Source organism: Sparassis crispa (genome assembly GCF_003851025.1).
Source record: "Sparassis crispa DNA, contig_000003F, whole genome shotgun sequence".
NCBI lineage: Eukaryota > Fungi > Basidiomycota > Agaricomycetes > Polyporales > Sparassidaceae > Sparassis > Sparassis crispa.
The window spans coordinates 456,565-483,860 of record NW_020939750.1 but is presented as its reverse complement, the minus strand read 5'-3'; the positions used below and the strand labels follow the sequence as shown (position 1 = coordinate 483,860).

General features: G+C 51.0%; 10 protein-coding genes across 10 annotated transcripts; 4 read left to right on the top strand and 6 right to left on the bottom strand.

The window, feature by feature from the left end:
• Positions 1-314: 314 nt before the first annotated feature.
• SCP_0401780 (Phosphoinositide 3-phosphatase) lies at positions 315-3,362 on the bottom strand (the record flags this gene model as incomplete). Its single annotated transcript, XM_027756917.1, has 6 exons — positions 315-2,492; positions 2,541-2,669; positions 2,729-2,889; positions 2,945-3,110; positions 3,168-3,278; positions 3,339-3,362. The coding sequence occupies 6 exons, from the start codon at positions 3,360-3,362 to the stop codon at positions 315-317; spliced, it is 2,769 nt and encodes a 922-aa protein (XP_027612718.1).
• A 1,047-nt stretch (positions 3,363-4,409) lies between these two features.
• On the top strand, positions 4,410-5,924 carry SCP_0401770 (hypothetical protein; the record flags this gene model as incomplete). Its single annotated transcript, XM_027756916.1, has 1 exon — positions 4,410-5,924. One exon carries the CDS (start codon positions 4,410-4,412, stop codon positions 5,922-5,924), a length of 1,515 nt encoding a protein of 504 aa, XP_027612717.1.
• Positions 5,925-8,663: 2,739 nt separating this feature from the next.
• Positions 8,664-11,164, top strand: SCP_0401760 (Uncharacterized transporter; the record flags this gene model as incomplete). The annotated part of the gene is made up of 17 exons (XM_027756915.1): positions 8,664-8,803; positions 8,856-8,893; positions 8,951-8,960; positions 9,019-9,072; positions 9,166-9,291; positions 9,342-9,523; positions 9,581-9,671; positions 9,721-9,771; positions 9,845-9,967; positions 10,019-10,078; positions 10,134-10,149; positions 10,209-10,299; positions 10,359-10,520; positions 10,585-10,653; positions 10,713-10,800; positions 10,864-11,050; positions 11,111-11,164. 17 exons carry the CDS (start codon positions 8,664-8,666, stop codon positions 11,162-11,164), a joined length of 1,542 nt encoding a protein of 513 aa, XP_027612716.1.
• Positions 11,165-11,465: 301 nt separating this feature from the next.
• Positions 11,466-12,653, bottom strand: SCP_0401750 (hypothetical protein; the record flags this gene model as incomplete). The annotated part of the gene is made up of 4 exons (XM_027756914.1): positions 11,466-11,588; positions 11,657-12,196; positions 12,252-12,374; positions 12,432-12,653. 4 exons carry the CDS (start codon positions 12,651-12,653, stop codon positions 11,466-11,468), a joined length of 1,008 nt encoding a protein of 335 aa, XP_027612715.1.
• Positions 12,654-13,759: 1,106 nt separating this feature from the next.
• SCP_0401740 (hypothetical protein) lies at positions 13,760-15,229 on the bottom strand (the record flags this gene model as incomplete). The annotated part of the gene is made up of 4 exons (XM_027756913.1): positions 13,760-13,858; positions 13,921-14,460; positions 14,515-14,643; positions 14,705-15,229. The coding sequence occupies 4 exons, from the start codon at positions 15,227-15,229 to the stop codon at positions 13,760-13,762; spliced, it is 1,293 nt and encodes a 430-aa protein (XP_027612714.1).
• A 330-nt stretch (positions 15,230-15,559) lies between these two features.
• Positions 15,560-15,895, top strand: SCP_0401730 (hypothetical protein; the record flags this gene model as incomplete). The annotated part of the gene is made up of 3 exons (XM_027756912.1): positions 15,560-15,577; positions 15,643-15,694; positions 15,750-15,895. 3 exons carry the CDS (start codon positions 15,560-15,562, stop codon positions 15,893-15,895), a joined length of 216 nt encoding a protein of 71 aa, XP_027612713.1.
• Positions 15,896-16,990: 1,095 nt separating this feature from the next.
• SCP_0401720 (hypothetical protein) lies at positions 16,991-17,503 on the top strand (the record flags this gene model as incomplete). Its single annotated transcript, XM_027756911.1, has 1 exon — positions 16,991-17,503. The coding sequence occupies one exon, from the start codon at positions 16,991-16,993 to the stop codon at positions 17,501-17,503; it is 513 nt and encodes a 170-aa protein (XP_027612712.1).
• Positions 17,504-19,114: 1,611 nt separating this feature from the next.
• Positions 19,115-19,729, bottom strand: SCP_0401710 (hypothetical protein; the record flags this gene model as incomplete). Its single annotated transcript, XM_027756910.1, has 1 exon — positions 19,115-19,729. The coding sequence occupies one exon, from the start codon at positions 19,727-19,729 to the stop codon at positions 19,115-19,117; it is 615 nt and encodes a 204-aa protein (XP_027612711.1).
• A 3,056-nt stretch (positions 19,730-22,785) lies between these two features.
• On the bottom strand, positions 22,786-24,186 carry SCP_0401700 (Putative transposon Ty5-1 protein; the record flags this gene model as incomplete). Its single annotated transcript, XM_027756909.1, has 1 exon — positions 22,786-24,186. One exon carries the CDS (start codon positions 24,184-24,186, stop codon positions 22,786-22,788), a length of 1,401 nt encoding a protein of 466 aa, XP_027612710.1.
• Positions 24,187-25,791: 1,605 nt separating this feature from the next.
• SCP_0401690 (hypothetical protein) lies at positions 25,792-26,394 on the bottom strand (the record flags this gene model as incomplete). The annotated part of the gene is made up of 1 exon (XM_027756908.1): positions 25,792-26,394. One exon carries the CDS (start codon positions 26,392-26,394, stop codon positions 25,792-25,794), a length of 603 nt encoding a protein of 200 aa, XP_027612709.1.
• Positions 26,395-27,296: the final 902 nt, after the last annotated feature.

The window sequence follows — 27,296 nt, the reverse complement described above, 5'->3', positions numbered from 1 at the left end:
AGGAGGGGTAGATTGTGTGGAGGCGAAAGAGAGATCCAAGGAGGTGAGAAACGGCTGAATTTGAGGCAAAGCTCTTAAGTTTGCTTACCGTGGGACCCCGAGCACCTAATAGCACGCCATCTCAAACGATTTTTCTACTCTGCTCGCGGTTGGCTCACGGGCACATCTTCGGCCCCGGGTACACTCCCTCCTACCTGAGTTTTACACACGACACCGACCAGTATACACACCGCATGAGAATGGCTCGTCGGGAATTTCTAGCGTAATTCACACCTATGATACACCGTACATGCAACGACGAATGACCTAGTAAGCTACAGAAGTCCCACCCCGAGTGGATCTGAAGACGGCGGCGAGACCGCTGGCGGGGTGCTACCGACTGACGCTGCGGGGAGGGGATGGGTCACGAGCGGCAGATCAGCACCAAGCGATATCAACGGGGTCGAGTGGGTACTACCCCGAGAACTCGACCGTGGAAGGGTATTGATGCTGGACTTTCGCACCGGTGTCCACGAAGGTAGCGCGACGGTTGGGTCCGCGGGTAGTGCACTTGTCGGCGTCGGCATATCCAATTCGGGAGCTGAGTGCGTTTCCGACTCGCGATCCGGCGTGTGAGAGCTCCACGGGTTGTCCAAGAACATGGAGGGCATGTTCGGACGCGCCTTCGCCGTCGACCAGGGGTTGGTCGCGGTCGCAGTGTACACCTTTCCCGGACCGCGAGCGGATGAGGGCCGCCGCTCATGCTGCTCTTGCTCGCCCCACACCCCAATCTCCTCGCGCGTCTTGAGCTCGTCGCCGCCAGTATCACCGCCGAGGGACAATCCCCTGAGATCCTTCGCCACCCCTCCGTATGCGTCCTGCACGACAGAGAACGCAGCAGACGCGTTCGACGAGAAGCGTCCCCACATCGACCGCACGTTGCTGGACGAGAACAGATCTGTGACCTGGCCCGCAGAGACGCCTGCACGTGGTGAGGCAGATAAATCCGCTACGCCGGGTGAGGGGGTACGTGAAGGGACGGTTAATTCATGTGTCCTCCGTGTGGGCGACAGCTGGGCGTCCATCCCCCGCAGGCTCTCATGCCTCGGCCTCAACGGCTCGGAGGTAGAAGAGGACGCGACCAATGCAGGCGACTGGCTCCTCTCGAACACTTTCCGAGCCAGCGACTGTTGTGTGGGAGTCGCAGGCGGCGGGGAAGTCACGGGAGATGGAGGAAGCGAGATACAAGGCGGGGAGACGGCTTGAATCACGGGGGTTTCATCGTCGACAGTCTCAACAGGCCCTGCAATATCCGTCTCTTGCGCAAGCTGACGAAACTTCCCGTTCATCTCCTCGTCCGTCCTTCCATACAGCTCGTGCCAGAACCGTACGTCTTTGGGGTTGGGCATGAGCACGCCCATGTCAGCCTTCGGCGCACGGCTTGTCGGATCATCGAGAGACGGATCGTAGTCTGGATTCAGGTTAAGGGCAGCCTCGGGTGGTGAGTTGAAGAAATCCCAGACGCTGACGGTACGATCGCATGCAGGAGCTATACTACCTTCGCCAACGCGGCGGTCACGTTCGGTGTTGAACAAGAACGTACCGAATTGGCACGAATATAAGTGGTAGTGCAATTGCCGCAAAAATCGCTCGTTGAACTCGAAGCGCTCGGGGAACTGTCGCTGGACCTGGCGCACAGATTCCAAGAATTGATGGAAGACTGGACTCGTTTCTTTGATGTGATTTGGAGACGCGAACCTGTTCTGTACCGAAGCCAAGAATGCCTGTGCAGCTTCCGCGCCTCCACCGCCCCCACCGCTTTCAACCGGAGCGAGGAAGAACTTCTCCGACGACAGATGACCACACCTGTCCAAGAACTTGTGGCCGAACGAGAGCCAGTCTTTTTCCACCAGTATCTGGAAGCCACGTACTGTCCGGTAGAAAGGGTCCAAGCAGAGCTGCGATAACGAGGAGAGCTGCGCAGTCCTGTCCCAGCCATCTGAGCAATGAATGAGGACATGCGACGAGTTAACGTGCACGTTTCGCACGATCAGCAGGGAGCCTTCCATAATCGCTGAGATATGCTTTAGCCACCCGGATCTCCGCAACGCCTGTCTGTCCAGCACAGACGCGACAATACCTTCACCCGTACTTTGGTCGCTCGCGCCTAGCGAGGAAAGTAGAGAGTCGGCCTCCCGCAGAGCCTCCACCACCTTGCCGAGGGACTCGCGCATCATATGGATATGGTCGATGCCAAGATAGGCCTTCTTTGCGTCCTTGTAATGATCCATGTTTTCTGTGCCAGCGCCTTTCGCAGTGTTCGCCATCGCATTGGTAGTAGGCCGCGCATCGATGATGAGATTAGTCGCAGTTGCGCCGTATATCGGCATATTCGCGGCGCGGGACTCGGGGGAGTGATGCGATTGAAAGATGGCTTCGATGAGTTTCTCATCCTGTATTGATCGATTATTCTTCAGACCAACCATGGGTTGACTAGAACGTGTGATACTCCCCTGCAGCAATGCATTAGATCTAACAAGCGTGAGAACAATACTACGCACATAATTGGCCCAGTGAAGATACGTGAGGACGGGCAGCCGGCCCTTGCTGCGGTATTTCACAGCGTATTGCAGCGTAGTATCGCTGATACGAGTCGGGACGACAAGTCTCGCAGGGTATGTTGGCGAAAACTAAGAGGACTGGAGGTCATGAATGAAAACAGGTGATGCACGAGCCGCACGAAGCGCACCGAATAGTCCTTATTAATATCGGTGAACCTCCACGCCTTGGTCCTTGAACCTACACCCATTCGTCCGAATTCTTCTCTCGGGGAATACAGTGACCAGCCTGTCTGTACGGGTAATGGAGGATTTGGCACATAGAAGAAAGCGTACAGCTGGTTGACGGAGGCTGGGGGAGAAATATAAGTCAGGCGCTCGGATTAAGAGAGAGAATGGAAACTTACTTGCGACTGTGAGCTCCTTCACGCTCTCAAAGACGTCTATTGCGTCTCTTTCCGAGACAAAGATGAAGGATATAGATTCAAATGTCCGCATACGGACAGTGAGGGGACATTGTCCCTGTAATGTAAGAGGGAGACGCGTTACAAGGGATATCAGCGGGTACGGAGCCTGCGAAACACAGGCCGAGTCAATGAGCGTGCTCAGCACAATATACAGAGGACTTACCCACATCTCTTCTCTCTCTGATTCATCATAGCAGAAGATGAGATGATGCGCGGTGAGATGCAGGGTTCCCGACAGGGTGCTACCACCCTTGCTACAGAGAACTCCCTCGACCTGGAGCAATAACAACTGTCAGGCGCACACGAGGATAGCGTTCCAGCACATCATGTATACCTTGGCTACTCGTATGGCATCCATCTGGAGGCACGGGAAATGGTCAAGGTCTTACACGACGCTGCACGACGGACGGCGCGGATAGACTCAACAAGCGCCCGTGTGTTCCTTACGCGTCTATTTCGGCACTCAACCATCCATACACAGGAAGCATTACCACTTTTATCCATTGGAAATAACCTGGCAAAAAGCATGGAAATCAATAATATATTTTCAGAGGAAAAACCTCAAGAAAAAAGTGAGAAAAGAACAAAACATTCTCACGGTTTTTCCCTTGGAAATAAGTTGCCTACCATATCAGGCAACTGGACATGCCAGGACATGCCAAAACCCGGACAAAATTACCATATTTGGCGACCAACTTATTTCCAGTGGAAAAACTACGGAAATGCTTTGTTCTTTTACACATTTTTTCCTCATGTTTTTCCCGCAGTATAACTTTATTGATTTCCACACATTTTTCCAAGTTATTTCCTCGGGAAAAAAGGGGTTATGCGTCCTGTGATATGCATGTCTTTGTGCTCTCGGAACACTATATCTCTTTATTGCCTCACGACATCATGCTATTCATTAGGCTCGGCATACCTGGAGGATGGGAACAACACAATGGATCCCCTTGCTGCGGCCAGCCACTCTGATGATGGCTCACACAGCCTCCTGACAATGCTTGGTGGCCCGAAGGTGTCTCCTTCGGCCATCTCAAATCGGCCGTAGATCCAAGCTCTCCTGTTGCATTGATCTGCTTGCGTCCAAGATGCTGAGAGGTCGCTTTGGGCGTTTAGCCACTGGCGAGTGGCTTTAGGTTGTCAAGCGTATCGCTAACCGAATCAGACCGTGTCTTGACACTAATCTCTCTCTAGGCATCAATGCACGGGAAGGAAGCTGCGCTTTTCTTAGTGCGTGTTCTCCATTTCTTCACATCAGATCGTTTGCTTTTGTCACGACACGCGTGCGCGCGTTGGCCACATGACATTATTGCCTTCTTCGACCTCACTACATTGTCTTTATGGCCACGCGTAGCCGTTCCTGTGCGCTGCCTCCAAAGCCTAGCCAGACAGAAATGGTCACATTATGGATATCGCGGCGTTGTCGAACATGTATAAAGGTGGCTTCTCCTTACTCCTCATCCAACCACGTCCAGCTCATCTATCACTCTCGCCGAGGCAACTTTTCGCAATGTCGACCCAGTATACACTCTCAGACATGCCTCATCTCGCATCTACGTCCTCCGTAACGCCACACATGGACGGGTTTCTTCATTGGACGTACGACGGCAAACGTTTCTTATTTTTTCTCTCTCCAGATTGTGTCTACGAAATTCCGTGTGAAACTTCCTGTGGCGTCCCCTGCGACTCCTTGGACGTCGCCTGCGGCCCCTCTTATGACACTGCTAGTAACATCTCCAACACTCCCTTTAACGCCTCCTCCGATACCTCCTTCGACACTTCATCTGACGCTTCCTCCGATACCGACTCCGACTCCAACTCGTCCCTCAACAATGATTCCGAGATGGTCGAGCCTGAGACGGTCGTCCACGCATCCTGCCCGATTGTCTCAGTACGACCACGGGTCCCAATCAAAGGATTTGCAGTTCGAACGCGTCCCGGAAGCTTTGTAGCTCAAGCTGGTGTTAGTCCAGCAAAGTTCGCAGCTCAGCCCCAAATTCCCCTGGGATCGTTTGCATGCCCACCTGGCGGCCTTGCAGCTCAGTCTTCTTACCCGGTCAGCTCCAGTGTTTCTCTCGGATATAGTGATGCGGGTGTTGGCATTCAGACAGACTTTTCCAGGTTTGCAGGCAGCTCTGGTGTTTCTCTCGGATGCTCCGCTGTTGATGCCAGCATTTACTCCTCGCAGCCCGTGGCGCAACCCACAGCCTTCGATATGCTACAATCTGAACAAATGGTACAAGATGTATTCCAGCAGTTCCAAGAGGAGCTGTCAAATACTATGCAGCAAATGCCAGTGGATATGCTACAGAGCATACAGCCTCAAGCACCCGTCGATCTAAATAGTATGCAACAAGTCCAAACAGAAACATCAACTGGGATTGGTTCATGCTACCAAGACACCTCGGTCGATGTGTGCCTCCTAGCCGCATGTATCCTGGAGGAACTTCGGAGTACCACCCCAGGCACCGCTCTCTTTCATAATCTCCTGAGCTCGTTCCCTCCCGATCTGCAGCTGGCGCTGTCTAACAGCACCTTGGACCCATCGGTGTTCGAACAGCTTGTGCAGTTCCTCGAGCGCAAGAGCACAGACTTCACTGTCCCGCAAGCGTCCTTCATAAGCGGTCCCATGTTCCACTGCGTGCGGTGTCACCAGAACTACCAGATGTCGGAGAACCGGCCCACCGAGTGCAGGCTCTATGTCCACCAGGGTCTGACTGCAGTGCCAATCTGGGGCAGCTGGATGCTCTGTCGCTCAGATGGGCTGTTACTGGATCCTGCTACTGATTCCGTGGAGCTGAGATTCAAGGGCTGGCACACGCCGTATGTGCAGCACCTGCCGCCCGCGTGTGGCGCTATGTCTTGTGCCCGTCTGCAGTGCCCGTCTGCGTTCGGTGTCAACACTGGGGGCTTGGTGTAGGCTGTGTTTCTCTGGCATTCAGTATTTTTATCAGTGAAGGACTCCCTCTGTAGTTTACTCGACTCATGTCGACGTATGTATGGTTCATGTATATATGAGCATGCGTATCATTATTACTTCTTCTTCAATCCATCTCATTTCGATACTGTATAGACCAGGTGAACAAGCATGGCTATTTAAAGGAAGGAAATGGACAAAGGGGAAGGAACGTAGCCCATGGAAGGTGCATCATCTACAACTGGGGCACAAGTCTCAAGATGCTTGCATACATTCGACAGACCAGGACAGTAGTCGGGCCAGCCAACGATACAGCCGGATATTTCAGAGACCACGGAGAGTACAACCCGAGCACGAACACAAATGGTGCCAAGGCACATCCCCCACTGTCGAATACGTGACAGGGAGATGGGGTTGTGAAATGGAGAGTTGACACACCTCAAAAGTCGGAGGGTCACAGTATGGGTCCGCGGCTCTTGGGGTGCGACGCAGATTGCGAGAATTTTGGGGGAAAGGAGTATGACAGAGGCTTGCTCGGGATAGTGTGATAACCCCGTGCCTTGTCGAAAGAATTCTGGTGGAGGTACCGAATAATCACATAAGATCGAATGCGAGGGAAGCGCAACATTCCACCAGCAGATACCCAAGCTTGCGCACAGGAGGATGCACAAACTAGAAATCCACTGCTGACGTAAAAATGAATAGCCTCGTGGCGCCCACACGCAGACCGCCAAAACGCGACCACTTGTCAAAGTACGGGCGCTTACCAGTCCAGCGAGTCCGATGCTCTACGGAGCACCCGCGAAGCCCAAGACGCGCTATTGTTCCAGTTTCGCGGGCGGCTCTCTCAGCACGCTGGGTCGAGCGGATCTGTCTCCGCGATCTAGCTTTCTGAAAGGTAATCAGAATTGAATATGAACCTGAACCTGGAGGGATGCATCCGTGCGCTGATTGCGGGAGTCCCTGGCGATCCTGCAGATCCTGCGTTCGCGTGCGGTGTTGTTCACGGGAGACGTTGATTGCGGCAACATGTCCGTGAGCAGGTATTGCAGTCTTCGGTACGCGGATGATAGGCGACCTGCACGACGAACCGTATGTCCCGAGTGATAGCTCGACACGGATCACCGTGGTACATAGGCGTCATACTAACAGAAAATTTCTGCCATGCCACCCATGTACCACAGTGCCAGAAAACGAGCGCTTAGATGTGGCCACGGAATCAAAACATACCGCCGCTAGTGAAACATGCTGAGCAGGACCACTCGAAGTATGCAATTGAAAAGCGGCACTGGCGTGTAATTCAAGCGTCTCTGATCTGTGAAGGCAGTGTAAACGGAGACGGTGAGCTCGTACATGATGTACCGAGGGCATACGCATGCAAGAGGTTCACCATGCAGGAATAGACCATTCCGACTGAACCGGAAATTAAGTACTCTGAAGCTATGTCCAACCCCATGATGACGTTCTCGGCAGGAGAAGTCACAGATAAACTGGTAGTCTGGTACAGGTCGGGCCTTGACTCCGAGAGTATCACAACGAGTTGGTTGAAATGCGAATGTCCAGAAATCCGATAGCTCGTGATCTGCAATCCGGGTGCGGACCTTCGTAGGATATGCTACGATAGGAAATACACCAGCATGTTCACATACGCCCACATCTCTGGCTGCAGCTGGAGCGCCTCTCGGCCGTCGAGTTCTTCCGCACTTCAGCGCTTCAGGAACTGAAATCTTACGGAGGCTCTCTCACCATGTGGCTTCTAGAGGGTCCGTCGTCCTTGTGCGCAGTGACATCAGATGTTGCGTTGATGATGAATATCAATCTCCGAGTCGCCGAAAGCAAATTCCACTGTCATTGCTGAAGTCAGAAACCACCCATGGGAAGGCTTCCAGGTCACAGCTCGAATTTCCGCTCGCATGAGCTGCGAGGAATTTCTAATCGTGAAGTGAGGAACCTAGTAGCGATGTCAACGTTTGAGCGACATACACGGTGTGGCAGTCAGCATGCTAAAGCACCGTAGGAAGGACGAAGTAAAGCAGGACAGGACAAGACTTTGGCGGTGATGGTCGCTCGGCATGCCACGTGTATCTCTTTCCTGATCGGGTATCTGAGATGCTCCCTTTCGATCAAGTGAGTATGTGCGCAAGCTGTCTCCCTCCAGTGAGCTTGCCGCGGCTATAGAGGAAACGCTACCTGGTGTTTTACTCGGACACTTCACTTGTGTCCGTACACAGAGTTTCAGGACGAGGAACAGTGGAAAATTTTAATATTGATGATGGCGATCAACTGGATTGTTCGTCAAACACTCTCATTTTGTACTTTACTCCGGAGGGTCGAGGATGTCCTAATTCCGGCGATCACACCTCATCTAAGTCAATGGCGAGGTTAATCGTATCGCAAGGCTCTTCTCTTGCTAGTGTATTCAACGCATAAAATGAAGAAATGGCTAGTTTCGCCCAAGTTACTTAACAAAAAAGCATTTCCTGGCAGTTGGAAGGTAGACGTCCGTGGATGATCGGATTAGCTAAGCACGTGCCGGAGCCGGCAGGAGGTGCATCTGCGATAGCCTGCTGTTTGATCATATGAGCGCCGCCGCTACACTCGCTAACAATAGCTCGGTTCTGCATTTCCTCCAACAGTTCTCGCCAATGTATAAGTACCTTTCCACCCTCATGCTTTCTGCCTTCTGCCAGCGGGACCATTCCCATACATCCTCTCACGACGCTGTCACCGGGTCAGGACGACATGGACTCCAGCAGCTCGACGTCCATTGAGAAGCGGGATGACCTCAGGGCCACCGTCGCTACCTCTGAGGTCGACGTCGCTGCCCGACTGACTGCCGGGAAAGATATCACGGTGGATCCCAAGGAGGCTGCGAGGATCAGGTATGTAACAAAGTGGTTGTTCAGTTGTTTGCGACTCACACTTTTCGTTTAGACGGAAAATCGACTGGTGTTTAATGCCTCTCATGTGCAGTAAGTCTCATTTTCTGTCCTCCTCTGAACAGACCTCTGAGCCTCTTTATCGCGCAGTCATGTACATGTGCGTATGCTGGCGTATATACGTTCTGAAACATATCCGTAACGTCCGTTCTCAAAAGGATGCAATTCGCTGATAAGACCACCCTCGGTCAGTCCGCAGTTCTCGGCCTGCTGTACGCCTCATGCCTTCTCTTGTTTCACACAAACGCTCAATGATCGTCCCGTTTCTTCTCTCTGCACTCACGTGCCAATACACGCACCAATAGCTCGGGCGACCGGCTCACTACGAACCAGTTCAACTGGTTGCAGACGATCTTCTACCTTTTCTTCCTCGTCTTTGAGTTCCCCCAAAACTATGCGCTACAGCGTCTCCCCGTTGGGAAATGGGTTAGGTACGTTTGTCCTATCCAGCCGCTGATCGTCGCTATCCAACTCGAAACAGCATCAACATCACCATTTGGGCTATTGCGCTGCTTTGTTCCGCCGCAGCGAAGAACTTTGGCGGGCTCTTTGCATGCAGGGCATTCCTTGGTATCTGCGAGGGGGCAGTCACTCCGGGATTTATGATCGTGACGTCCATGTTCTACACGCGCCGGGAACAGACACAGAGAGTTGGATATTGGTGTGCGTACTCCCGACGATGAGCTTGTCCATAAAAACTTACTCCTCGTGTGTTACTAGTCTTGATGAATGGTGCGGCAATTGTCTTGCTTGGGCTGGTGGCGTATGGCACTCTGCATATCAAGTCCAGTGTTCTATTGCCCTGGCAATGGTGAGTCGTACTCGGTCTCTGTGGGCTAATACAACTCATTGGAGCGCAGGTTGATGCTTATCTTTGGTATCATCACCTTCGTAGTTGGTATCCTCTTTTGGTGAGTGCAGGGTATTCTCGGTGTCGCTCGGCGAAGTCCACTGTCTGTTCAATTCTAATCACGCCACTCGCAGGTTTTTGTTCCCTGACTCTCCAACGACGGCATGGTTCCTGACCCCGGAAGAGCGTATTATCGCCGTCGAGCGCATCAAGGTTAACCAGGCCGGTGTCGAGAACAAGCACTTCAAGATGGAGCAGTGCGTACATTGACCCGGTCACTCTTACTTTCCGCTTAGCTGCAATCTCAGGGCGATCGAGTGCTTCAAGGACCCGAAGACTTGGCTGTTCTTCTTCTTTGCCGCCATCTCGTGAGTGCCTCGGTGACGTCTCCGAGCTGTGGTGTTACTGACGGTGGGAGCCCAGGAACGTCACGAACTCGGTGAATACGCCGCATACGAGATCCCGATGGCCTGACGCTCACGCCCCCATCTTACACAGCTCAGCACCCAGCGCCAGATCATAGTGGCCGGCTTCGGCTTCACGGACATCCAGACGACTCTCCTAGGCTGCGTCGACGGTGTCGTCGAGAGTACGTGCAATCTCTGAGCCACTGTCGGGATTGGGCAGGGACTCACGTGTGCACAATAGTCATCGTGATCTATTGCACGGTCACCTCCGCGACGTACTGGAAGGACGGGCGAGCGTACTCGGGTGCGCTCGCGTACTGCGTCGCGATCCTAGGCGCGATCCTCGTCAACGCGCTCCCGTCCCACCTCAGGGTCGGCCTGCTGTTCTCGTACTGGATCTCGAGTGCGTGTCTCTCCTTCGCATACCGGTTCGTCGCCCGTTGCTGAATGCGCGCTGTTCGTCGCAGTCACGTCCATCGCGCCCTTCGTCGTCATGCTTGCATGGGTGGGCTCTACGTGCGCAGGGCACACAAAACGTCGGTTACTCCCGTCCTTCGACCTGTCTTCTGCTCACCCGCGTCCGACGCGTTCGCAGGTGTGACGACCAACGCCGTCGTAATGGTCGGCTATGCCGTCGGGAACTCCGCCGGCCCGCAGTATTGGAAACAGCAGTACCAGCCGCGGTACGTGTCCCTCTCTTTGACCTCTGCGTGGTCGGCGAAGCCAAGCTGATGTTCCTGCCGCAGTGACCACGTGCCGTGGACGATCATGACGGTGTGCTGGTTCGTCTCGGGGCTGCTCCTGCTGGTGACGCGGTGGCACCTCGCCCGCGAGAACGCGCGGCGCGAGGCCGAGAGCCACGACTCGACGTACGATGACATGTATGTCGTCACAGAGGTCGACGGCGGGCAGAAGGAGACGAAGGTCGATAAGGTGCGCTTCCCACTTGCCCTTGTTTGGGATTGGAATGCTGATGGTTCTGCTGTTCTGTAGGCCTTCCTCGATCTTACGGATATCCAGAACCGCGACTTCAGATACCCCCTGTAGTGCCACTGGGCTACTGAGCTGTGTTATGCTGGCGACATTGCGTATTTCCGGGCTGCACGCTGGGTTGTATATTATCGTATAAAATTGCTCTGATACGTACTAATGCATATCTCTCCCGTTTCTTGCTATCCCTGTTAACGTGCGTGTCCGAGCGAGAGAGATAGAGTGCGAACCTGGTAGCCTAGAGATACCCGAGGGTTCAACTGCAGAGTCCCCCATGCTCGATCCAACTAGACCATACTGATGACAATAATGTGCTCTCCGGCAACGCAACGCATCCCGGCACTAGTCTTCACACCACTTAACAAGGACCACCACAGTCCGTGGAAGGCAACGGACCACGGATGGCATCCAGCACATCTCCCTCAGCGCTATCTAGTGCTTCCAGATGGAAGAAGGGCTCGAGCAGTTTCTGCCAACGCTTCTGCCGGATTATGACCGCAAAGTGAGATAAATCAAACATCGACCACACGTGGATGATAGCTCACGCACCTTCGTCTGTGGATCTCTGCATGAGGACAACAGCCAGGAGCTGTTGCCGATTTGCAACCGCGGGAGCCATGGTGCTGCTTCTGCTACACGAGCGATAGCTTCGGTAGAGAAGGTGTACCGAAACTGCAGAGTTCGGATAGACATCAACGGGGTAAGAACTACCAGAAACTCCGCTTGGCGAGAACTGAACGGAAGGTCAATGAGTGAGAGGTGCTCGAGAGGGCGTGGCTGGGAAGATGCGGAAGAGAGAATATCAGCTGCTTGAGACGTTGTACATTCGAGTGTCTTAATATTAGGTAAGAGCTCTGGCGGACAGTCTAGCGGTAGTCCCTCGGCGGTCGCTGTGGACCCGATGAATTCGTCGATGGAGAGATCCGTTATTTGCGGGTGGGCGGCAAGGAACGAGACTGCGGCGGAAGGGGAGCAGGCAGCCCACTCGAGGTGCAACGAGTGCAAATCGGGCCATCGTCCACTCATGATAGAACGTTCCACGTTCGCCACGGTATCCTCGCCTTGGCACGAGAAGCCTACATATAGTTTCTGTGACATCCTCATAAGGCATCACGTAGAAGGCACATGAATGAGTACTACTCACCTGCAGCTTTGGGCAGTTTTCGCGCAGCATGATCCCGAGGGTGTCAATTCCGTACAGGTCAGGTGCAATACCGTCGACGGCAGTCCAATATTCAAAGCTTGTCAGATTTGATAGTCTGAAAATCTTCAGCTCAGACATATCAGCAATGGCTCAAACTTGAATTCTATTACTAGGGCTTACTGCGCCGCCCCATATCGGATAAGGTGGGTTGTCCATGAAACTCTCGAGTGCGTCAATCTCTTTAAGGTTTCTGCACTGTGTGAGTGAGGTCCACACATCCTCGCCGTCAGGCTCCTTCTTAGCGATAACAACATTTGGATGACCACGCCATTTGAAGAACGTCAGGTGTGCGAGATTCTTCAGCGCAATGATGAGCTCTAACTCTGCCTCCCTTTGAGTCATTCCATGACTGCGCCGGCAATCGGTATGATCAGGCAAAATAAACCCAGGAAGGCGGTATGGACATCCATCTCCAATTTCGAGGATTCGATAGGGATAAGTCCCGAGAGAACGCTTTCCAGAGACAAATAGTTTCGACATTGCACCGTATGTGGCGTAGCTGCGTGTGTCGAGGGGAGACAACAGAGGCAATGAACTTGGATGCCAAAGCGAATGCAAGAATGTCGTCTGCATTGTCGATATAGCCTGCGATGGCCTCGAGAATTTCTACAGGTTGGTCGTGGAGAGGCGCCATGTAAATCCTAGAAACCCTGGTAATATTTAAGCAGTAGCTGCAGTGGATAGGACAGCGATACCAAGACGCACCCCGAAGGAACCACGGTGCCAGTGAAGATACGAAAGGTTGGAGTGGGAATAAGATGCAGTTGGAGTCCTATGTACCCCGAAGATGGAAAAAGCAGTATGAACTTCGGTGTATGCCCCTTGCTATGACTAATACTTCTGTGCAGCTTAGGGTGAATTAAATCTGATGCCGAGGCGACCGAGTGTTGTGGACAATCCTGACGGTGTACTGGTTCGTCCTAGGTCGAGGGCTGCTCCTGCTCGCGACTAGCTTGCACCTTGCGCGCAAGAACGCGCGACGCGGGGCACAGAGCCACCGGACGACATTCGACGACATGCATATCAACGCGAAGATCGACGGCTCGCAGAAGGAGACCAAAGTCGGTAAGGTGTATTTATTGTCTTTCCGCCGTCCATATTGAACAGACTCGCTGACGATAACAGATATCCAGAACTGCGAATTTATGTTCTCTGTAGTGCCAGTGGGCTGCGCTATGCTACTGCGGTGCCGTGTAGCAAACTCTATGTACCCAAATTGCTCTGATTCATAACTAGTACATGCCTTCCTCACTTCACGCAATTCCTGTTAATGTGCGTCTCCGACTGAGGGAATAAGAAGTTACGTGTACATGTGCAGATGGCACTGCTTGATGTCATTGTCATGCGCGAATCAAAACGCAACATGGAAAAATATTGCAGGGTACCACATGTTCCACCAAATAGAAATCCGTGTAGTAATCGAGGGTAACCAGTAGCCTGTAGCCATGCTATGGACCGCGAATGACATCGAGCACATTTTGCTCGGGGTTCTCACACTCTAGCGCTTCCAGACGGAAGAACGGCTCAAACAGCTTCTGCCACCGCTTCTGCCGGATTACGATTGCAAGTGAGATGGATCACACCTGTACTTGGACGGTAATTAACGCACCTTCGTCTCTGGGTCCTTGCATGAGGACATCAAGAAAGAGCTGCCGTCGATGTGCAGCCGTGGGAGCCATGGTGCTGCTTGTGCCAAACGAGAAATTGCTTCCATAGTGAAGCTGTACCGGAACTCCACAGTTTGGATGGACGTCAACGTGGAAAGGATCGCTAGAAACTCCGCTTGACGAGAACTGAACGGAAGATCGTTGAGTGAGAGGTGCATGAGGGGGCGTGGCTGGGAAGATGCGGAAGAGAGGATATCAGCCGCTTGGGACGTTGCACACTCGAGTTTCTGGAGGCTAGGCAGGAGTCCTGGCGGACAGTCTAGCGGTAGTCCCTCGGATGTTGCTGTGGACCCGATGAAACTGTCAATGGAGAGGTCCAATATCTGAGGGTGCGCGACCAAGAACGAGACCGCTGCCGCGGGAGAGCAGGCAGCCCATCTGAGGTGCAACGAGCGCAAATTGGGCCATCGTCCACTCATGATCGAATGTTCCACATTGGGCATGATATCCTCGCCTTCGCACGAGAAGCCTAAATGCAGCCTCTGTGGCATCCACATAAGCACCACATACAAAGCACATGGATAGGAATTACGCACCTGCAGCTTTGGACAGTGTTCACGGAGCATGATCCCGAGGGGTTCAGTGTCAAGTCCATATAGGTCAGGCACAAGACTTTCGACGGAGGTTATATATTTAAAGCTTGTCAGGTTTGACGATCTGAACATCTTCAGCTCACACATATCAGCGGTGGTCCAAGACATGAGTTCCGATACCCGAAGGACTCACTGCGCCGCCCCATATCGGATAAGGTGGGTACTCCATGAAATTCTCGAGCACGTCGAGCTCCCTAAGGTCCCTGCAATGCGTGAGCGAGGTCCAAACATCCTCCCCATCAGACTCCTTTTTGGCGATAACAACATTTGGATGACCACGCCATTTGAAGAACGTCAGGTGGGTGAGATTCTTCAGCGCGGTGATGAGTTCCAATTCTGCCTCCCTTTGAGTCACTCCATGACTGCACTGACAATCGGTATGATCAGGTAAAATGAACCGAGGAAGGCGGTATGGACGTCCATCTCCAATTTCGAGGATTCGAACGTTACGAGCTAGGGATAAGTCCCGAGAGAACGCTTTCCAGAGACAAATAGTTTCGACATTGCACCGTATGTGGCGTAGCTGCGTGTGTCGAGGGGAGACAACAGAGGCAATGAACTTGGATGCCAAAGCGAATGCAAGAATGTCGTCTGCGTTGTCGATATAGCCAGCAATGGCTTCAAGAACTTCAAAGGGTTGACCGTGAATGGGCGACATGTAGTCCTAGAATTTCTGCCCTCAAAGCAGTGTGTAGGACGGTAATACTGAGCCGCACCTTAAGGAAACGGTTGGAAAAGCTAAAGCGGGGATGAAGTACGTCAGGCTGCGATAGTTGCGATGGAGTCCGCCAAGCATTACGTAACGGTGGCGCACCTCAATTATTACGAAATTCGAATTTTCGGTGATTCGTATATCGTAGTTGATCACACCAGAAGACCGCTGCCAGCGTACTATGCTCCGCCTACGCTATGGGTGTCATTATCTCTGTCGAGCTATTGATTCCGCTTCTCTTTAGTATCAACGCACAACTGCAGAGTATACGTATTTATGGTATGTTTGGTACTAGTAGGTCTCGCCATACATGCGATATCAATTTTCTTCGAGTCTTACGGGCCACACTGGGTACTTAGAGGGAGCGCAGTCTCAACCTTCAGATTGATGCGTGTACTCGTATTCAATGTCGTGAGTGAATTTTAGTACTTTCACAGCTACAGCAACTTGAAGCTGTCAATCTCAGTGCTCTTCCCGACTGAGGAGGTCCGACAACCAATCTGCCTCTATATTATCCCGAGTCCGTCCCTCTTCCACTCAAAAGCGATGGTTTTGCAGTCTGCCTTGGGGAGACTAAATCGCCAACGGCTGAAAGACAAACTTCAAGCTTAGATGTGTCCACCGGATGGAACCTTCCGAATAGGGATGGATGTGAGTCGGGCCTCCTCACGGCGCGCTCTTCAGATCCCGAGATCTAACGTTGCAAGCTCTAATGAGGGTTTTTTCACTTGCAGCCTGGTCGGCAGCTGCCACGCCGGACCGTCCGCTCGTGCACTCTCGAACCCCGCCATCTCGTCTCTATCGATAGGTACTATCTCACTTTTGTCCTGTTTCGATTGTGTTACCACATCCTCGATGATGACGATAACGCCAGAAGCCACTTGGTAAAACTGCCAAAATCCATCACTGACCCTGCGCGTTAAAAAGTGGGGACCTGCACTTACGTGCTCATCATAGTTAATCGATGTACAAAGACGATTTTCCCAAGCGCACACATCGTCAAACTCTGACTCACTGTGCCAGTTGGATCCGGTGTTCCGATCGATGGATACTGGGCTGTGCAACCATGGTCATTCTTAAGAACTCAAGAAACCAAGTCTAATGAACCAGAGCCTTACCTTTCTCCGCGACTCAGGTGAATGGGCTTCTATTCTGTTTGATGTCTTCATGTCAAATATCAATAATGTTATACCAGCCACTAGCTCCCAACACTTTTCTCCTCTTGTAAGCGAAAGAATCCCCGCCAGGCATTGGATTCAGCAGTGTACATATTTCCCTTAACTTCTGCATTGGTATGCCCTCAGTATGTTCGAGTTCTGCAATATCTTTTCTAACTGCACGCAGAGAGCTCGCACACCAGATGGATCCCTTCCTCAGGTTGCCGCAACTGCAGGAATATCCGGAGCATATTCAGTTGCCAACGAAAGATGATATACTGACTAGAAGTGGTGGTACACTGTTATTTACTCCTATTGTGTGTCCGATCGAACTTACGCTGCGATAGCTCTCGATGAATTGGTGGCCTACTTCGAACAAGCTGGGTTACTCCAATATCCTCCTCACTGTAATGTCAACGATCGCCGGGCCCAAGCCTTTTCCTACTGGCGACGGATGCATGTCTCTGACAGGGAGTCGACTATTAATCATTTTAGTGATGTCGAGATACGTAGAGCACTCCTTCAAAGCTTGCAGGATTTTTCCCGTGCAATGCGCACAGCCGTGCAAGAGCAGGAAAGGCGTTTACCAACAGCACTTGCAGTGGCATATAATCGGGAGACAAATGTGTATGCGTTCGGGGCATCTGTCGCAGGGTCAAAGGTGCGGAAGCCCGAGCAGGTGGAACACCGGAGTGTGGCATATGCAGGAGAACGTTGGTACCAAGAGATGGCTCAGGAGTATCAGCAGGAGCGTGCAGAGAATTCCCTCGCCAATCGGACCGTTAGGCATGCACCTGGAAACTGTGCCGAGTGGAACACGACACGTCAAGTGGCCGGTCGTAGCCAGACAGTCTACTCGATGACAATGAACACACGCACTTCTGCAGTCATGAATTGGTGTGACTATTGTCAAACCATGGTGAAGAATGTCATTCGAGAGTATGATGGGATGGTAGTTCACGAGTACAGGGATATGGAGGGGAAAAGGCGCATTCACTGTTGGCGTGATGGCACCTATCATGTGGAGGAATACACAGGATCACAGTCGTCTTCTGGTATATAGTTACAGGCTGGTGGTGCATTGATTGTTTCAGCGGGAGTGGTTTAGACAGAGTTTAATCACTTCGCAGCTCATCACATTTGCAAGAGAAGACAAAACACCGTCTTTGTTGTGTCTCTGCATGCATCACATACGGATATGTACTCCGTAGCCTTGAGCAGTTTTTTTGCAACATGGTCCCGAAAGTCTCCGTGTCAGGGCGACAGTGTGACCATCTCCAAATTTGAGGATACACACATGGCGAGCAAAGGATATCTAAGTCCGATCAAGATAACGCGATACAGTGACAAGGCATTGCACCGTATCGTCATAGTTGTGTGCATCGAGAAGGAACAATATTTAGCATGGATACATTAGTACTATGCCAATGGCAAACAATCTCAAAATGTACCTTGATCATAGACTCTGGGACATGTAGGCTATGTTGTGACTACAGGGCTCAACGTTGTGTTCTTTGGATTTATTCTATATGCTGCTCATTGTGGCACTGTGTTAAATATCACTTTGGTTATGGCAATCGTGCGAAGGACAAAACTGTACGATACAGACCTCCAGGCGTGTCCAACAGTAGCATAAGAAGCAGTACAATTCTACGAGTTTCTGGTCAGAAACACTCGTAAACCACAGTAGCGGAACGGCTCAGAGGATAGAGGTTATTGTCTGAAAAGTTTAAAAGGTCCGACACAGGGCGCACAAAGAGGAAAGCGAGAGTGCAACGTCTATCCAGCAGTAACGTACGAGGGCACCTGCATGGTAAAGTTTTGGCATGGCTGCTGGCCAAGTGTCTGGAAGAAGAGTACAGCGAGCATCTGCTTGACGTTGTATTCGGCGTAGCCACCGGTCCAGAGAGCACATAAGTGAAGGATGATCACAATTGGCGGCACCGCTCATCTCCTTCTGAGGGAATGTGCTACACTTGTGAAAGGCGGGACAGCCAAAAGGGAGCAACCAGGAGGTCGGGGGTTTGGTGATTTGCAGCATGAAGCATTCCCCATGCGAAAACGAGTCATACTCGGCGGGCGTGGGTCCATTTCCATCAGGGTAGAACTAAATTGCGGCACGAGCCTAGCCGCTGAGAAGTAGGTCCATTGGACAAGGTGGAAGTTCCCAGCGTTGTTTGGCCAAGAGGTCGGGTGAGTCTGCGCAAGTTACTTCAAGCAAGAACCGAAGTGACTCAAGATCCGCAACGCAAACGTGCACCGATCGCGAGCACAGAGCGGTGACAGGTTGATGGCAAGTCATGACAAGTGTCCCCGTCGGAGGCGTTCATTTGCCAAGAGGCCATTCGCAAAGAAGGTCCGCGGTACATACTCCTGAAAGGTCTTCATCTTGCGCGGAACTGTGATGAAGCTGGTCGCATGAAGCATATAAAGAATGGCCAATGGGTCAGACATACATGATGCTGCAGTTACAATATCCATAAATATCCAATAATGCATTACCGCACACGCCCTGAGGAGCAGACACGGATGGCTGTCATCCATCTACGGGTTGGAGCGGATGACATCCAGCATGTTACGTTTAGGATAATCACACTCAAATGTCTCCAGGCAGCGAAACGGCGAAATCGCCGCCTGCCATTTCTTCTATCTCACAGGTTGAGCAGCCAGAATGTCATTGCACAGATGGAACACGCACTTTCTCTTTGTCGGAATACAAATCACTCAGAATCTCAAAGGCGCCCAAGGGTACACGCAGGCGCGTGAGCCAGGGCGCCGCCTGTGCTATACGTGCGACAAGATCGATGTTAGTCACCGGCAATGTCACGGTCGTGATGGAATGAAGCGTCGCCAGGAGCGCTGCAAAATCCTCTTCCTGTGAGTTACACCAGGCCCTACGCCAGTGGTTGATGGAGATGTGTTCAATTGGGCGTGGCTGGGCACACGGAGCGGAGAGAAGCTCGACCACATGTTGAACCACAGACTCGAGCTTCTTCAAATTGGGCAGCAGTCCGGGCGGGCAGTCGAAGGCCTCCAAGTGACCATCACTATGTATGTCATACCCGACGAGCTCGTCGATGGAAAGTTCAGACATTTGAGGATGGGAAATAAAGAATGAGATCGCCGTTGCTGCAGGGCAAACAGCGCCGTTCAGACTGAGGGAGTGCAGATCGGACCATCGACCACTTAGGATGGATTCCGCCGCCTCATGCGAAAGGATTGCGGGTCGAAACGGGAGGTGTAAGATGAGCGTCTGTGTCACTGGATAAGCGGAATGCACGAGGGGCATAAAGAACACCACACCTGTAACCTTGGGCAACGTTCGCACAACATGACACCAAGGTCAGTGGGATCAACTAGTTTACAATCAGTAAAACTACCACGGTACTTGAGTGTTGTCAAGTTTGAAAAATTCAAAATCTGCATTGTCCATTCCAGTTACATCCTTTCAAAGGTATAGAAAAGACTCACCGCGGCCTCAAATCCCCCAGGCACCCAGAAAAAGCAAGCAAGATCCTCATAAATATCAACATCCCTTAGATTTCTGCAACGCGTGAGTGAAGTCCACATGTCTTGACTGTCCAGCTCCTTGTGGGCAATGACTATGTTGGCGTCAGCTGGCCATTTGAAGGATACCAAGTTAACAAGATTCTTGATTGCGGCGATGAGTTCCAATTTAGCCTCTCTTCGAGGAACACTATGGGTGCAGGGACGATCGCACGTGCAAATGAAGTGAGGGACATGGCATGGGACGCGTGGAATTATCTCGAGAGACCAAACTTTGCATGCTAGGGGCTGGTCATTAGAGAACACCCTCCAGAGACACATGGCGTTGACGTCGCATCATATGTGGCGAAGCTGAAAGTGCTGGGGAGAGACGATGGACGCAGTGAACTTGCACACTAATGCGAATGCCACAATATCATCCAACCAGTCGATGTACTCAGCAATGGCCTCGACAATCTCTGCAGGCTGATCAGTAAAAGCTCCCATTGAGAAGCTACACTCTGCCATCAGATACAGTGCTAAGTCTCTGGATGATTTCGAACGCACCTTGGCAAATGGCGACGTCGAGGTTTACGAGGATCGTGTCAAATGATGGAAGTCAGGGAGACCAACTTGAAGACGTACAGTAGCGCTAGTCTCCCAAAGGCAGTTGTAGCCACTCTGCTTCAACCTTCGTGCCTCGGATATCCGTGTCTGATGTCTGCTATCTATAGGGGGGGTCTTACTAAGAGGTCCATTGCGGGTAGTGATTACCGATCCGGCACATCATGTGCTTCCACGACACGTCTGTAAATCACGTTGAGCACGTCACATTTCTGTCCCTTCAATATTTCCCTTCACCTGTTCTGCCACCGTATGTCACCCCGACGTGCATGTATATGAGTTAACACTTTTTCTGTGTTCGCGGCTATGTTGTATGCTCTATGGTAGTCCAAGCAGCATGAGATTTCCTGTGATTAGCCTCCTACACAAAAATCTCTACACCTTCTCTATCACCAATTCTAGCAGACACAATCTTGCTATCACCTGTGCATTACCACACACCACCGTGCATGCCAGGTGGGGAGAATGCAGTGAAGAATAACTGCGGAAAGTCTTCAGCTGGTATAAGGTACATCACGTGATATCACCAAAATTTGCGACTCAGTGTTATCAAACACTAGTAAAATTACAGCTCCGTCTAAATTGTCCGACCTCGACAAGGAGGCGCGTCAGAACCTAGACTAAGTAGCGCGCCCAAATTCGGCAGGCATTGTCGTTCACCCAGTGCTTAACGTGCCAGACTCGAAGTCGACGAAGGAGCGTTGCGCGTGCCTAGAAGGCAGACTGACGCTAAGCTTGTCTCGACGTATATATGTACCTTCGTTCTGTCGTACGCGTATACATTTTTTGTGCCACCTGGAGATGATTAGTTTCGTACATGCAATACTTACTGTAGGTTTACGACCAATCCGGATGGTCACGCGGACCAAGGGTTTTCAAAGTCGCCAATCGTTCTTTCTCAACTTATGAGAATAGAGAGTATTTGCAATGGCACCAGAGATATTCTGTCTTCTGATTGGTCCAGGAATTTTTGGCGTCAGGTTGCAATTACAAGCTAATTTCTGAGATTATTCGAACCACCCGAAAAAGTAGGCTCGTTAACCAGCCTCTAGTATATAGGAAGAAAGAGTCGTTCCTCTATATAGAGGCTGGATCCTCGTATGAGGGGCTTCTGAGAGGTCCTCCATGGGAACGGCGGAGTTTGACCATGCCGACGGCATGGCCAAACTTGAGATGTGAAGGAGGCAATGTGACATACGACACATATAAAAATTTTAGCATAGCTTCCAGGAAATGAGTGGCAATTTTTTCAGCACTTTTTGCCGGCTGAACTATTGTGCAATGCATTTATTTTCCTACTGCACAGAGGGAGCTCAGCGTTCACCCGAGCAGAAGCTCGCGTCATGATCATGTGCAAATCATGTGAGGGCAAGCTGCCATTGCGCTGACGTCAATATTCAAACTCAATGTTTCGCCTCTCATACTAGTCTCGGAACCAGCCGTTCTGACCTTCGACCCTTTTTGGGAATTGAGGTGAAAGGGTTGTCAGAATGTCTGGTGAAAATTGTATAGAAGGGGGGGGTATGTAACGCTCTCCTGGCTGTAGCTTCCGCACAGCGCGTGTGTTAGAAATCGCGCCTTAGTTCCCAAATAGGAAGGTAGTGATGGCGGGTCAAGATGTGTTGGGGCGCGTGATTATGCGTCCTAAAATAGATTTCTGTATATATACAGTTCTAGACGCTCCACTTTATATAAGCAAATTTCCTTCTTTGTCTTTCTTTGTAATCATGCCCTCAGCTTGTCTGCCCTTGGGCACTCCACAATTTCTGGAGCTCCAGAAATTTGGGCGCTACTTTCCAACACTCCCCCTCAAGCCGATGGGCATTCCGAGCTTCTTTGTGAGCTTCTCGTGCCTCGGCTTAGGGAGTGACTTTGTTGGGATATCCGCTATCATGTCCTCCGTGGAACAGTAATGGATATCAATATATTTATCCCTCAATTTCTCGTGCACATAATGATGCTTTACATCAAAATGTTTTGATTTCGCATGGAATTGGGGATCATGTGCAATTGAGATCGCCGCCGTATTATCCTCGAATAAAATCGTAGGATCTTGTTGCTCAAATTCTATTTCTTTGAATAGTGTTCGGAGCCACACGGCTTCTTTTGCCGCTTCGGCGGATGCATGTATTCAGCTTCCGTGGTGGATGACACGACCGTGGTTTGCTTCTTTGAGCTCCACGTGATCGTGCCATTTCCTAATTTAAATAAATATCCTGAGATTGATTTGCAATCTCAGATATCGTTCACGAATTTGGCTTGATCTTCGGGCTTGACATCTGCAATTGGCCCGTAGATTATTCCAAGTTCTCGTGTTCCGGATAGATAGCGGAGGACGCGTTTAGCAGCAGTCCAATGAGCCATTCCGGGATTGGCAGTAAATGAGCTAAGCCGTTGCACGGCGTGAGCAATGTCTGGTCTCGTGGCAATTGCCGCGTACATCAGTGATCCGACGAGCGATGCATATCCGTTGTCTCGGTCACATTCATCATCAGTTTTGGGTTCTTCTTTTTCAAGCACTGTATTTGGATCAAGAGGCATCCCGACCGTGTTGGCGTTCGTAAGCCCATTCTTGTGTAGAATAGACTCAATATATTTTGTCTGAGAGATTTTGATTGTCCGCTTTGAACGGTCTCTCTCAATTTCTATCCCCACAATTTTCCAAGGTTCGCCAAGGTCGGTAACTTCGAACATATTTTGGAGTTCGCTCTTCAATTGGTCCATTAGTGCGCAATCATTGGTGAATATTAATAGGTCGTCTACCCAAACAGTGATGATTTCTATCTTATCACCTTTGATCTGAATGTATGCACATGGATCCGAGAATAGGCGCTTGAATCCCGCGTTTAGTAACTTGCGGTTCAGCACGATATTCCATTCTTGGCCAGACTGCTTTAGCCCGTAGAGGGTTTTCTTTAATTTACATATGCGATATGTTCCATCGCTGTATCCTTCGGGTTGCCGCATGTACACTTCTTCTTTGAGAGTTCTGTTAAGATAGGCGCCTTTCACGTCCATCTGTCCGATCTCCCAATCTAAGATTGCAGCTAGCCCGAGGATAGCTTGAATGGTTTCGAGGCGGACTACGGGCGCGAACGTCTCGGTATAGTCCATGCCTGGGATTTGAGAATATCCCTTCGCAACCAGGCGGGCTTTGTATTTAATTATTTCACCCTCTTTGTTTGTTTTCTTGACTAGAACCCATTTATTTCCTACAGGTTTTCGATCTTCGGGAGGTTCCACTAACTCCCAAGTCTCCATACCCTGTAGTTGATTGAGTTCCGTCTGGACTGCCTGTTCCCATTTGGGCCACTCGAGTGATCTCTTGGCATCACTGAGCGTCTTTGGCTCATCTGCATCCGCATTTCCGTGGGCGCTCATCACAATATAGACTAATTTGGCATTTGATTTATCTGGCTCATTATCCAGATCTTCGTCTGCCTCTGGGTCATGCATTAGACGGTAATCATGCCGAACTGTCTTTCTTCTGGTTCGTCTGGGCTGGCTTGGTGCGTCCGTCTCGCTTTCCTTGCGTTGATCAGGATCATCATCCCGTCTGCACTTTCGCGGATTTTTGGCAGGTGACTGTGGCGCGGAAGTTCCTAACTCCCCCTCGCGCCGCACATCTGCGGTCATTGTGAGGTTTGGGACTTCAGGTCTCCTTTCCGCATGCGGCACGTCTGACGCATTGCTAGGTAAAGTGCCCGGAAATATATTTTGCTCCCCCTCACGCTGTGCTGTGAGGATAGGTACGTCAGATCCTATTTGCTCTTGTGGCACGTGAGGCACATTGCTGGGCAAATGGTCCGGGAAATTCGAAGAAAATTGGAAATTACGCGAGATTTTAATCTGGCACGTATGCGCATCATAATATTTGATGGCTTTGGGTCCGTCCATGTATCCAACAAAAATATACTTGTTGGCACGGGGCGCTAGCTTTGATAGTGTTGTGTCCTCCATGAGGACCCATACGGGGGAACTGAATTCTTGTAGGTACGAGATATTTGGTTTTATCCCATTCCATTTTTCTTCGGGAGTTGCCCCATTTAACACCTGGGTAGGCGATCTATTTTTAATATAGACTGCATGAGCAATCACGTCAGCCCAAAGATAACGAGGTAGATCTCTCGCATAGATCATTGCGCGCGCTAGTCCAAGCAGTGTGCGATTCAATCTCTCAGAGACTCCGTTCTGGGATGGTGAGTATGGTGCAGTTGGACCCATCTCGATCCCTTTCATTTGACACCAGTTAATTAATTCGGTGTTCATATATTCTCGACCGTTGTGGAGCCTGAGTCGCAAGGGTTTATTTCCAAACTTGCACTCGATATAGGTAATATAATTCTTTACCTTTTCTGTTACTTCATCTTTATGCCTCATAAATAGTACTGTACTTCAATGACTGTAATCGTCGGTAAATGTAATAAAATATTTCCAGCCTTGTAGAGCGGCTGTCTGCACAGGTCCCCACACATCTGTGTGTGTTAATTCTCCGGGTACCTTGCTGCATTCATCCGTCTCTTTGGGAAATGGCTTCCGCATCGCCTTTGCTTGGATACACGCCTCGCAATTAATTTCATCTGGGCTTGGCGAGATCTCTAGGCCATCTACAAGCCCTTCGCGATATAATCGCGTAAGCGCTGATTTCCCGATATGGCCATAAATCTTGTGCCACTCTTCCCAGGTATGCGGGCCGTATTCCTTAGCAGTATAGGTTCGTGCAGGTTGCGGAACTATTGGACGCAATTTCAATGAATATAGTCGTCCATTTTTCTTGCCTATAGCAAGGGTGTGTTTATTTTTATCTATTAGTATTGCGCGACTATTTCCCATAAGTACTCTTCCTCCCGCATCATCTAAACGCATGATGGAGAGGAGGCTATTGGGTGCTGTTGGCGCATACAGTACACCGTGGAGACGGAATTTCACTTTCCGGTCTCCTACTTCACTTTCGACATCGACTGTACCGCGGCCCAATGCCTGCGTTGGTTGCGGTCCGATGCCCGTAATCACGTGATCTTCGAGCGCCTGATAGGTCGCGAAGATTTCACAACAATTTGTAATGTGCGAAGTTGTCCCGGAGTCGGCAAACCACTCATAAAAAGAAGCGATTTCACCATCAGATCCGAGAGATACAGTGTCGCTATCATTATCGTAGGCTATTTTTGCCTCATCCTCTTTCAGTTCAACCTCGCGTGCTTCGTAAGCACATTCCGTCTTTTGCCGCTTCATCAGCGGGCCCTATCCGGCTTTGCCGCCGCCTTTGGCCCAACAATCCGTGGCCTTATGCCCGAATTTTCCACAATTCATACATTTGACCTTGTCGCGGTGCCGACACTCGTTACCAAGATGTCCCGGCTTTCCGCAGATCGAACATTTTTTGTATTCCCCAAAGGGGTGCTTCTTTCCTTTGGCAACCATGGCTTGGTCCGAGGATTGACCACGCTCGCCATGCTCATGCCTTCGCCTATTTTCATCAAGAATGATGGCAATCAATTCTTGTGGTGTAAGCTGAGGGCGCACGTTGTCAGCACCTTCGGCGCCAACATTGCCGCCCACGGCACCAAAGTAAGAGCTGAGGAAAGAATCCCAGCTCTCCGGTAATGAAGTGGTCAGGATGAGCCAAAAATCCTCGTCAGAAACAACCTTCCCCATTAGGTGGAGTTGTTCCTGGATCTGTCGTAGCTGTGTGATATGATTGGAGATATTGTCTTCTTCCTTGGCTTGCATCCGGTAAAAACGCTGGCACAGCGCGAGAATTCCATGCTGTCCACACTGTTCCTTGACTGTGTGGAGCTGCTCCCACATGGCCCATGCCGTCTCGGCTCCAGCGATGTGCACCATCTGGGAATCTCCCAGCGATAGCACAATTACGTTCTGGGCCTTGAGTCCTTCTTTCCCCAGGCGCTAATCTCTGCCTCTCTCGCTGCCCTATTGGCCGGGTCATTACTCGGCTGCGGCTTCGGTGTCTTTCCGGTCACATACTCCTGGAGACCCTTATCATTAAGGATGGCCTCGACGCGGCGCTTCCACAGGAGCCAATTATTAGTGCAGCTGATATGAATTCTTCCGAGTGAGTGATTGGGGAAGAGATATAATTACTGGGACCTGCAAGAGGTCCCTCCTTATATACTACACCAGTAGACTAGTCCAGAACATACCACATAGTTCTCGTAGCTACTGTATCCTTCGATGCTGAATAAGATATCGGGAAATATCGCCCGACTACCTGGATGCTCCGGATTGCCTAATAAGGTCATCCCGAAGCCTCCAACACTCCCCCTCAAGCCGGAAGCATCCCAAGTTCCAATGTGAACTTTTGGTGCTTAGGCTTGGGTAGGGCCTTAGTAAATACATCTGCTACCATCTCATCTGTAGGACAGTAGCACAATTGAATAATACCATTTTCCACCTTTTCGCGCACGAAATGATTCTGCACGTCAAAGTGCTTTGACCGCGCGTGATACTGCGGGTCGCGTGCTATCGCGATCGCTGCCTGGTTATCACAATAAATTTCTGTGGGTTCTTCTTATGCAAACCCGAGTTCTGCCAGTAAGTTTCGCAGCCATATTGCTTGACGTGTCGCATGCGCGAGTGCTGTATACTCGGCTTCTGTCGAGGATGTTGCCGTTGTTGTTTGTTTCTTCGAACTCCATGCTACGGCTCCACCTCTCAAGTAAAAGACATGACCCGAGACTGATTTTCGGTCATGATCTGATGCATAATCCGTGTTCGTATATCCTCCT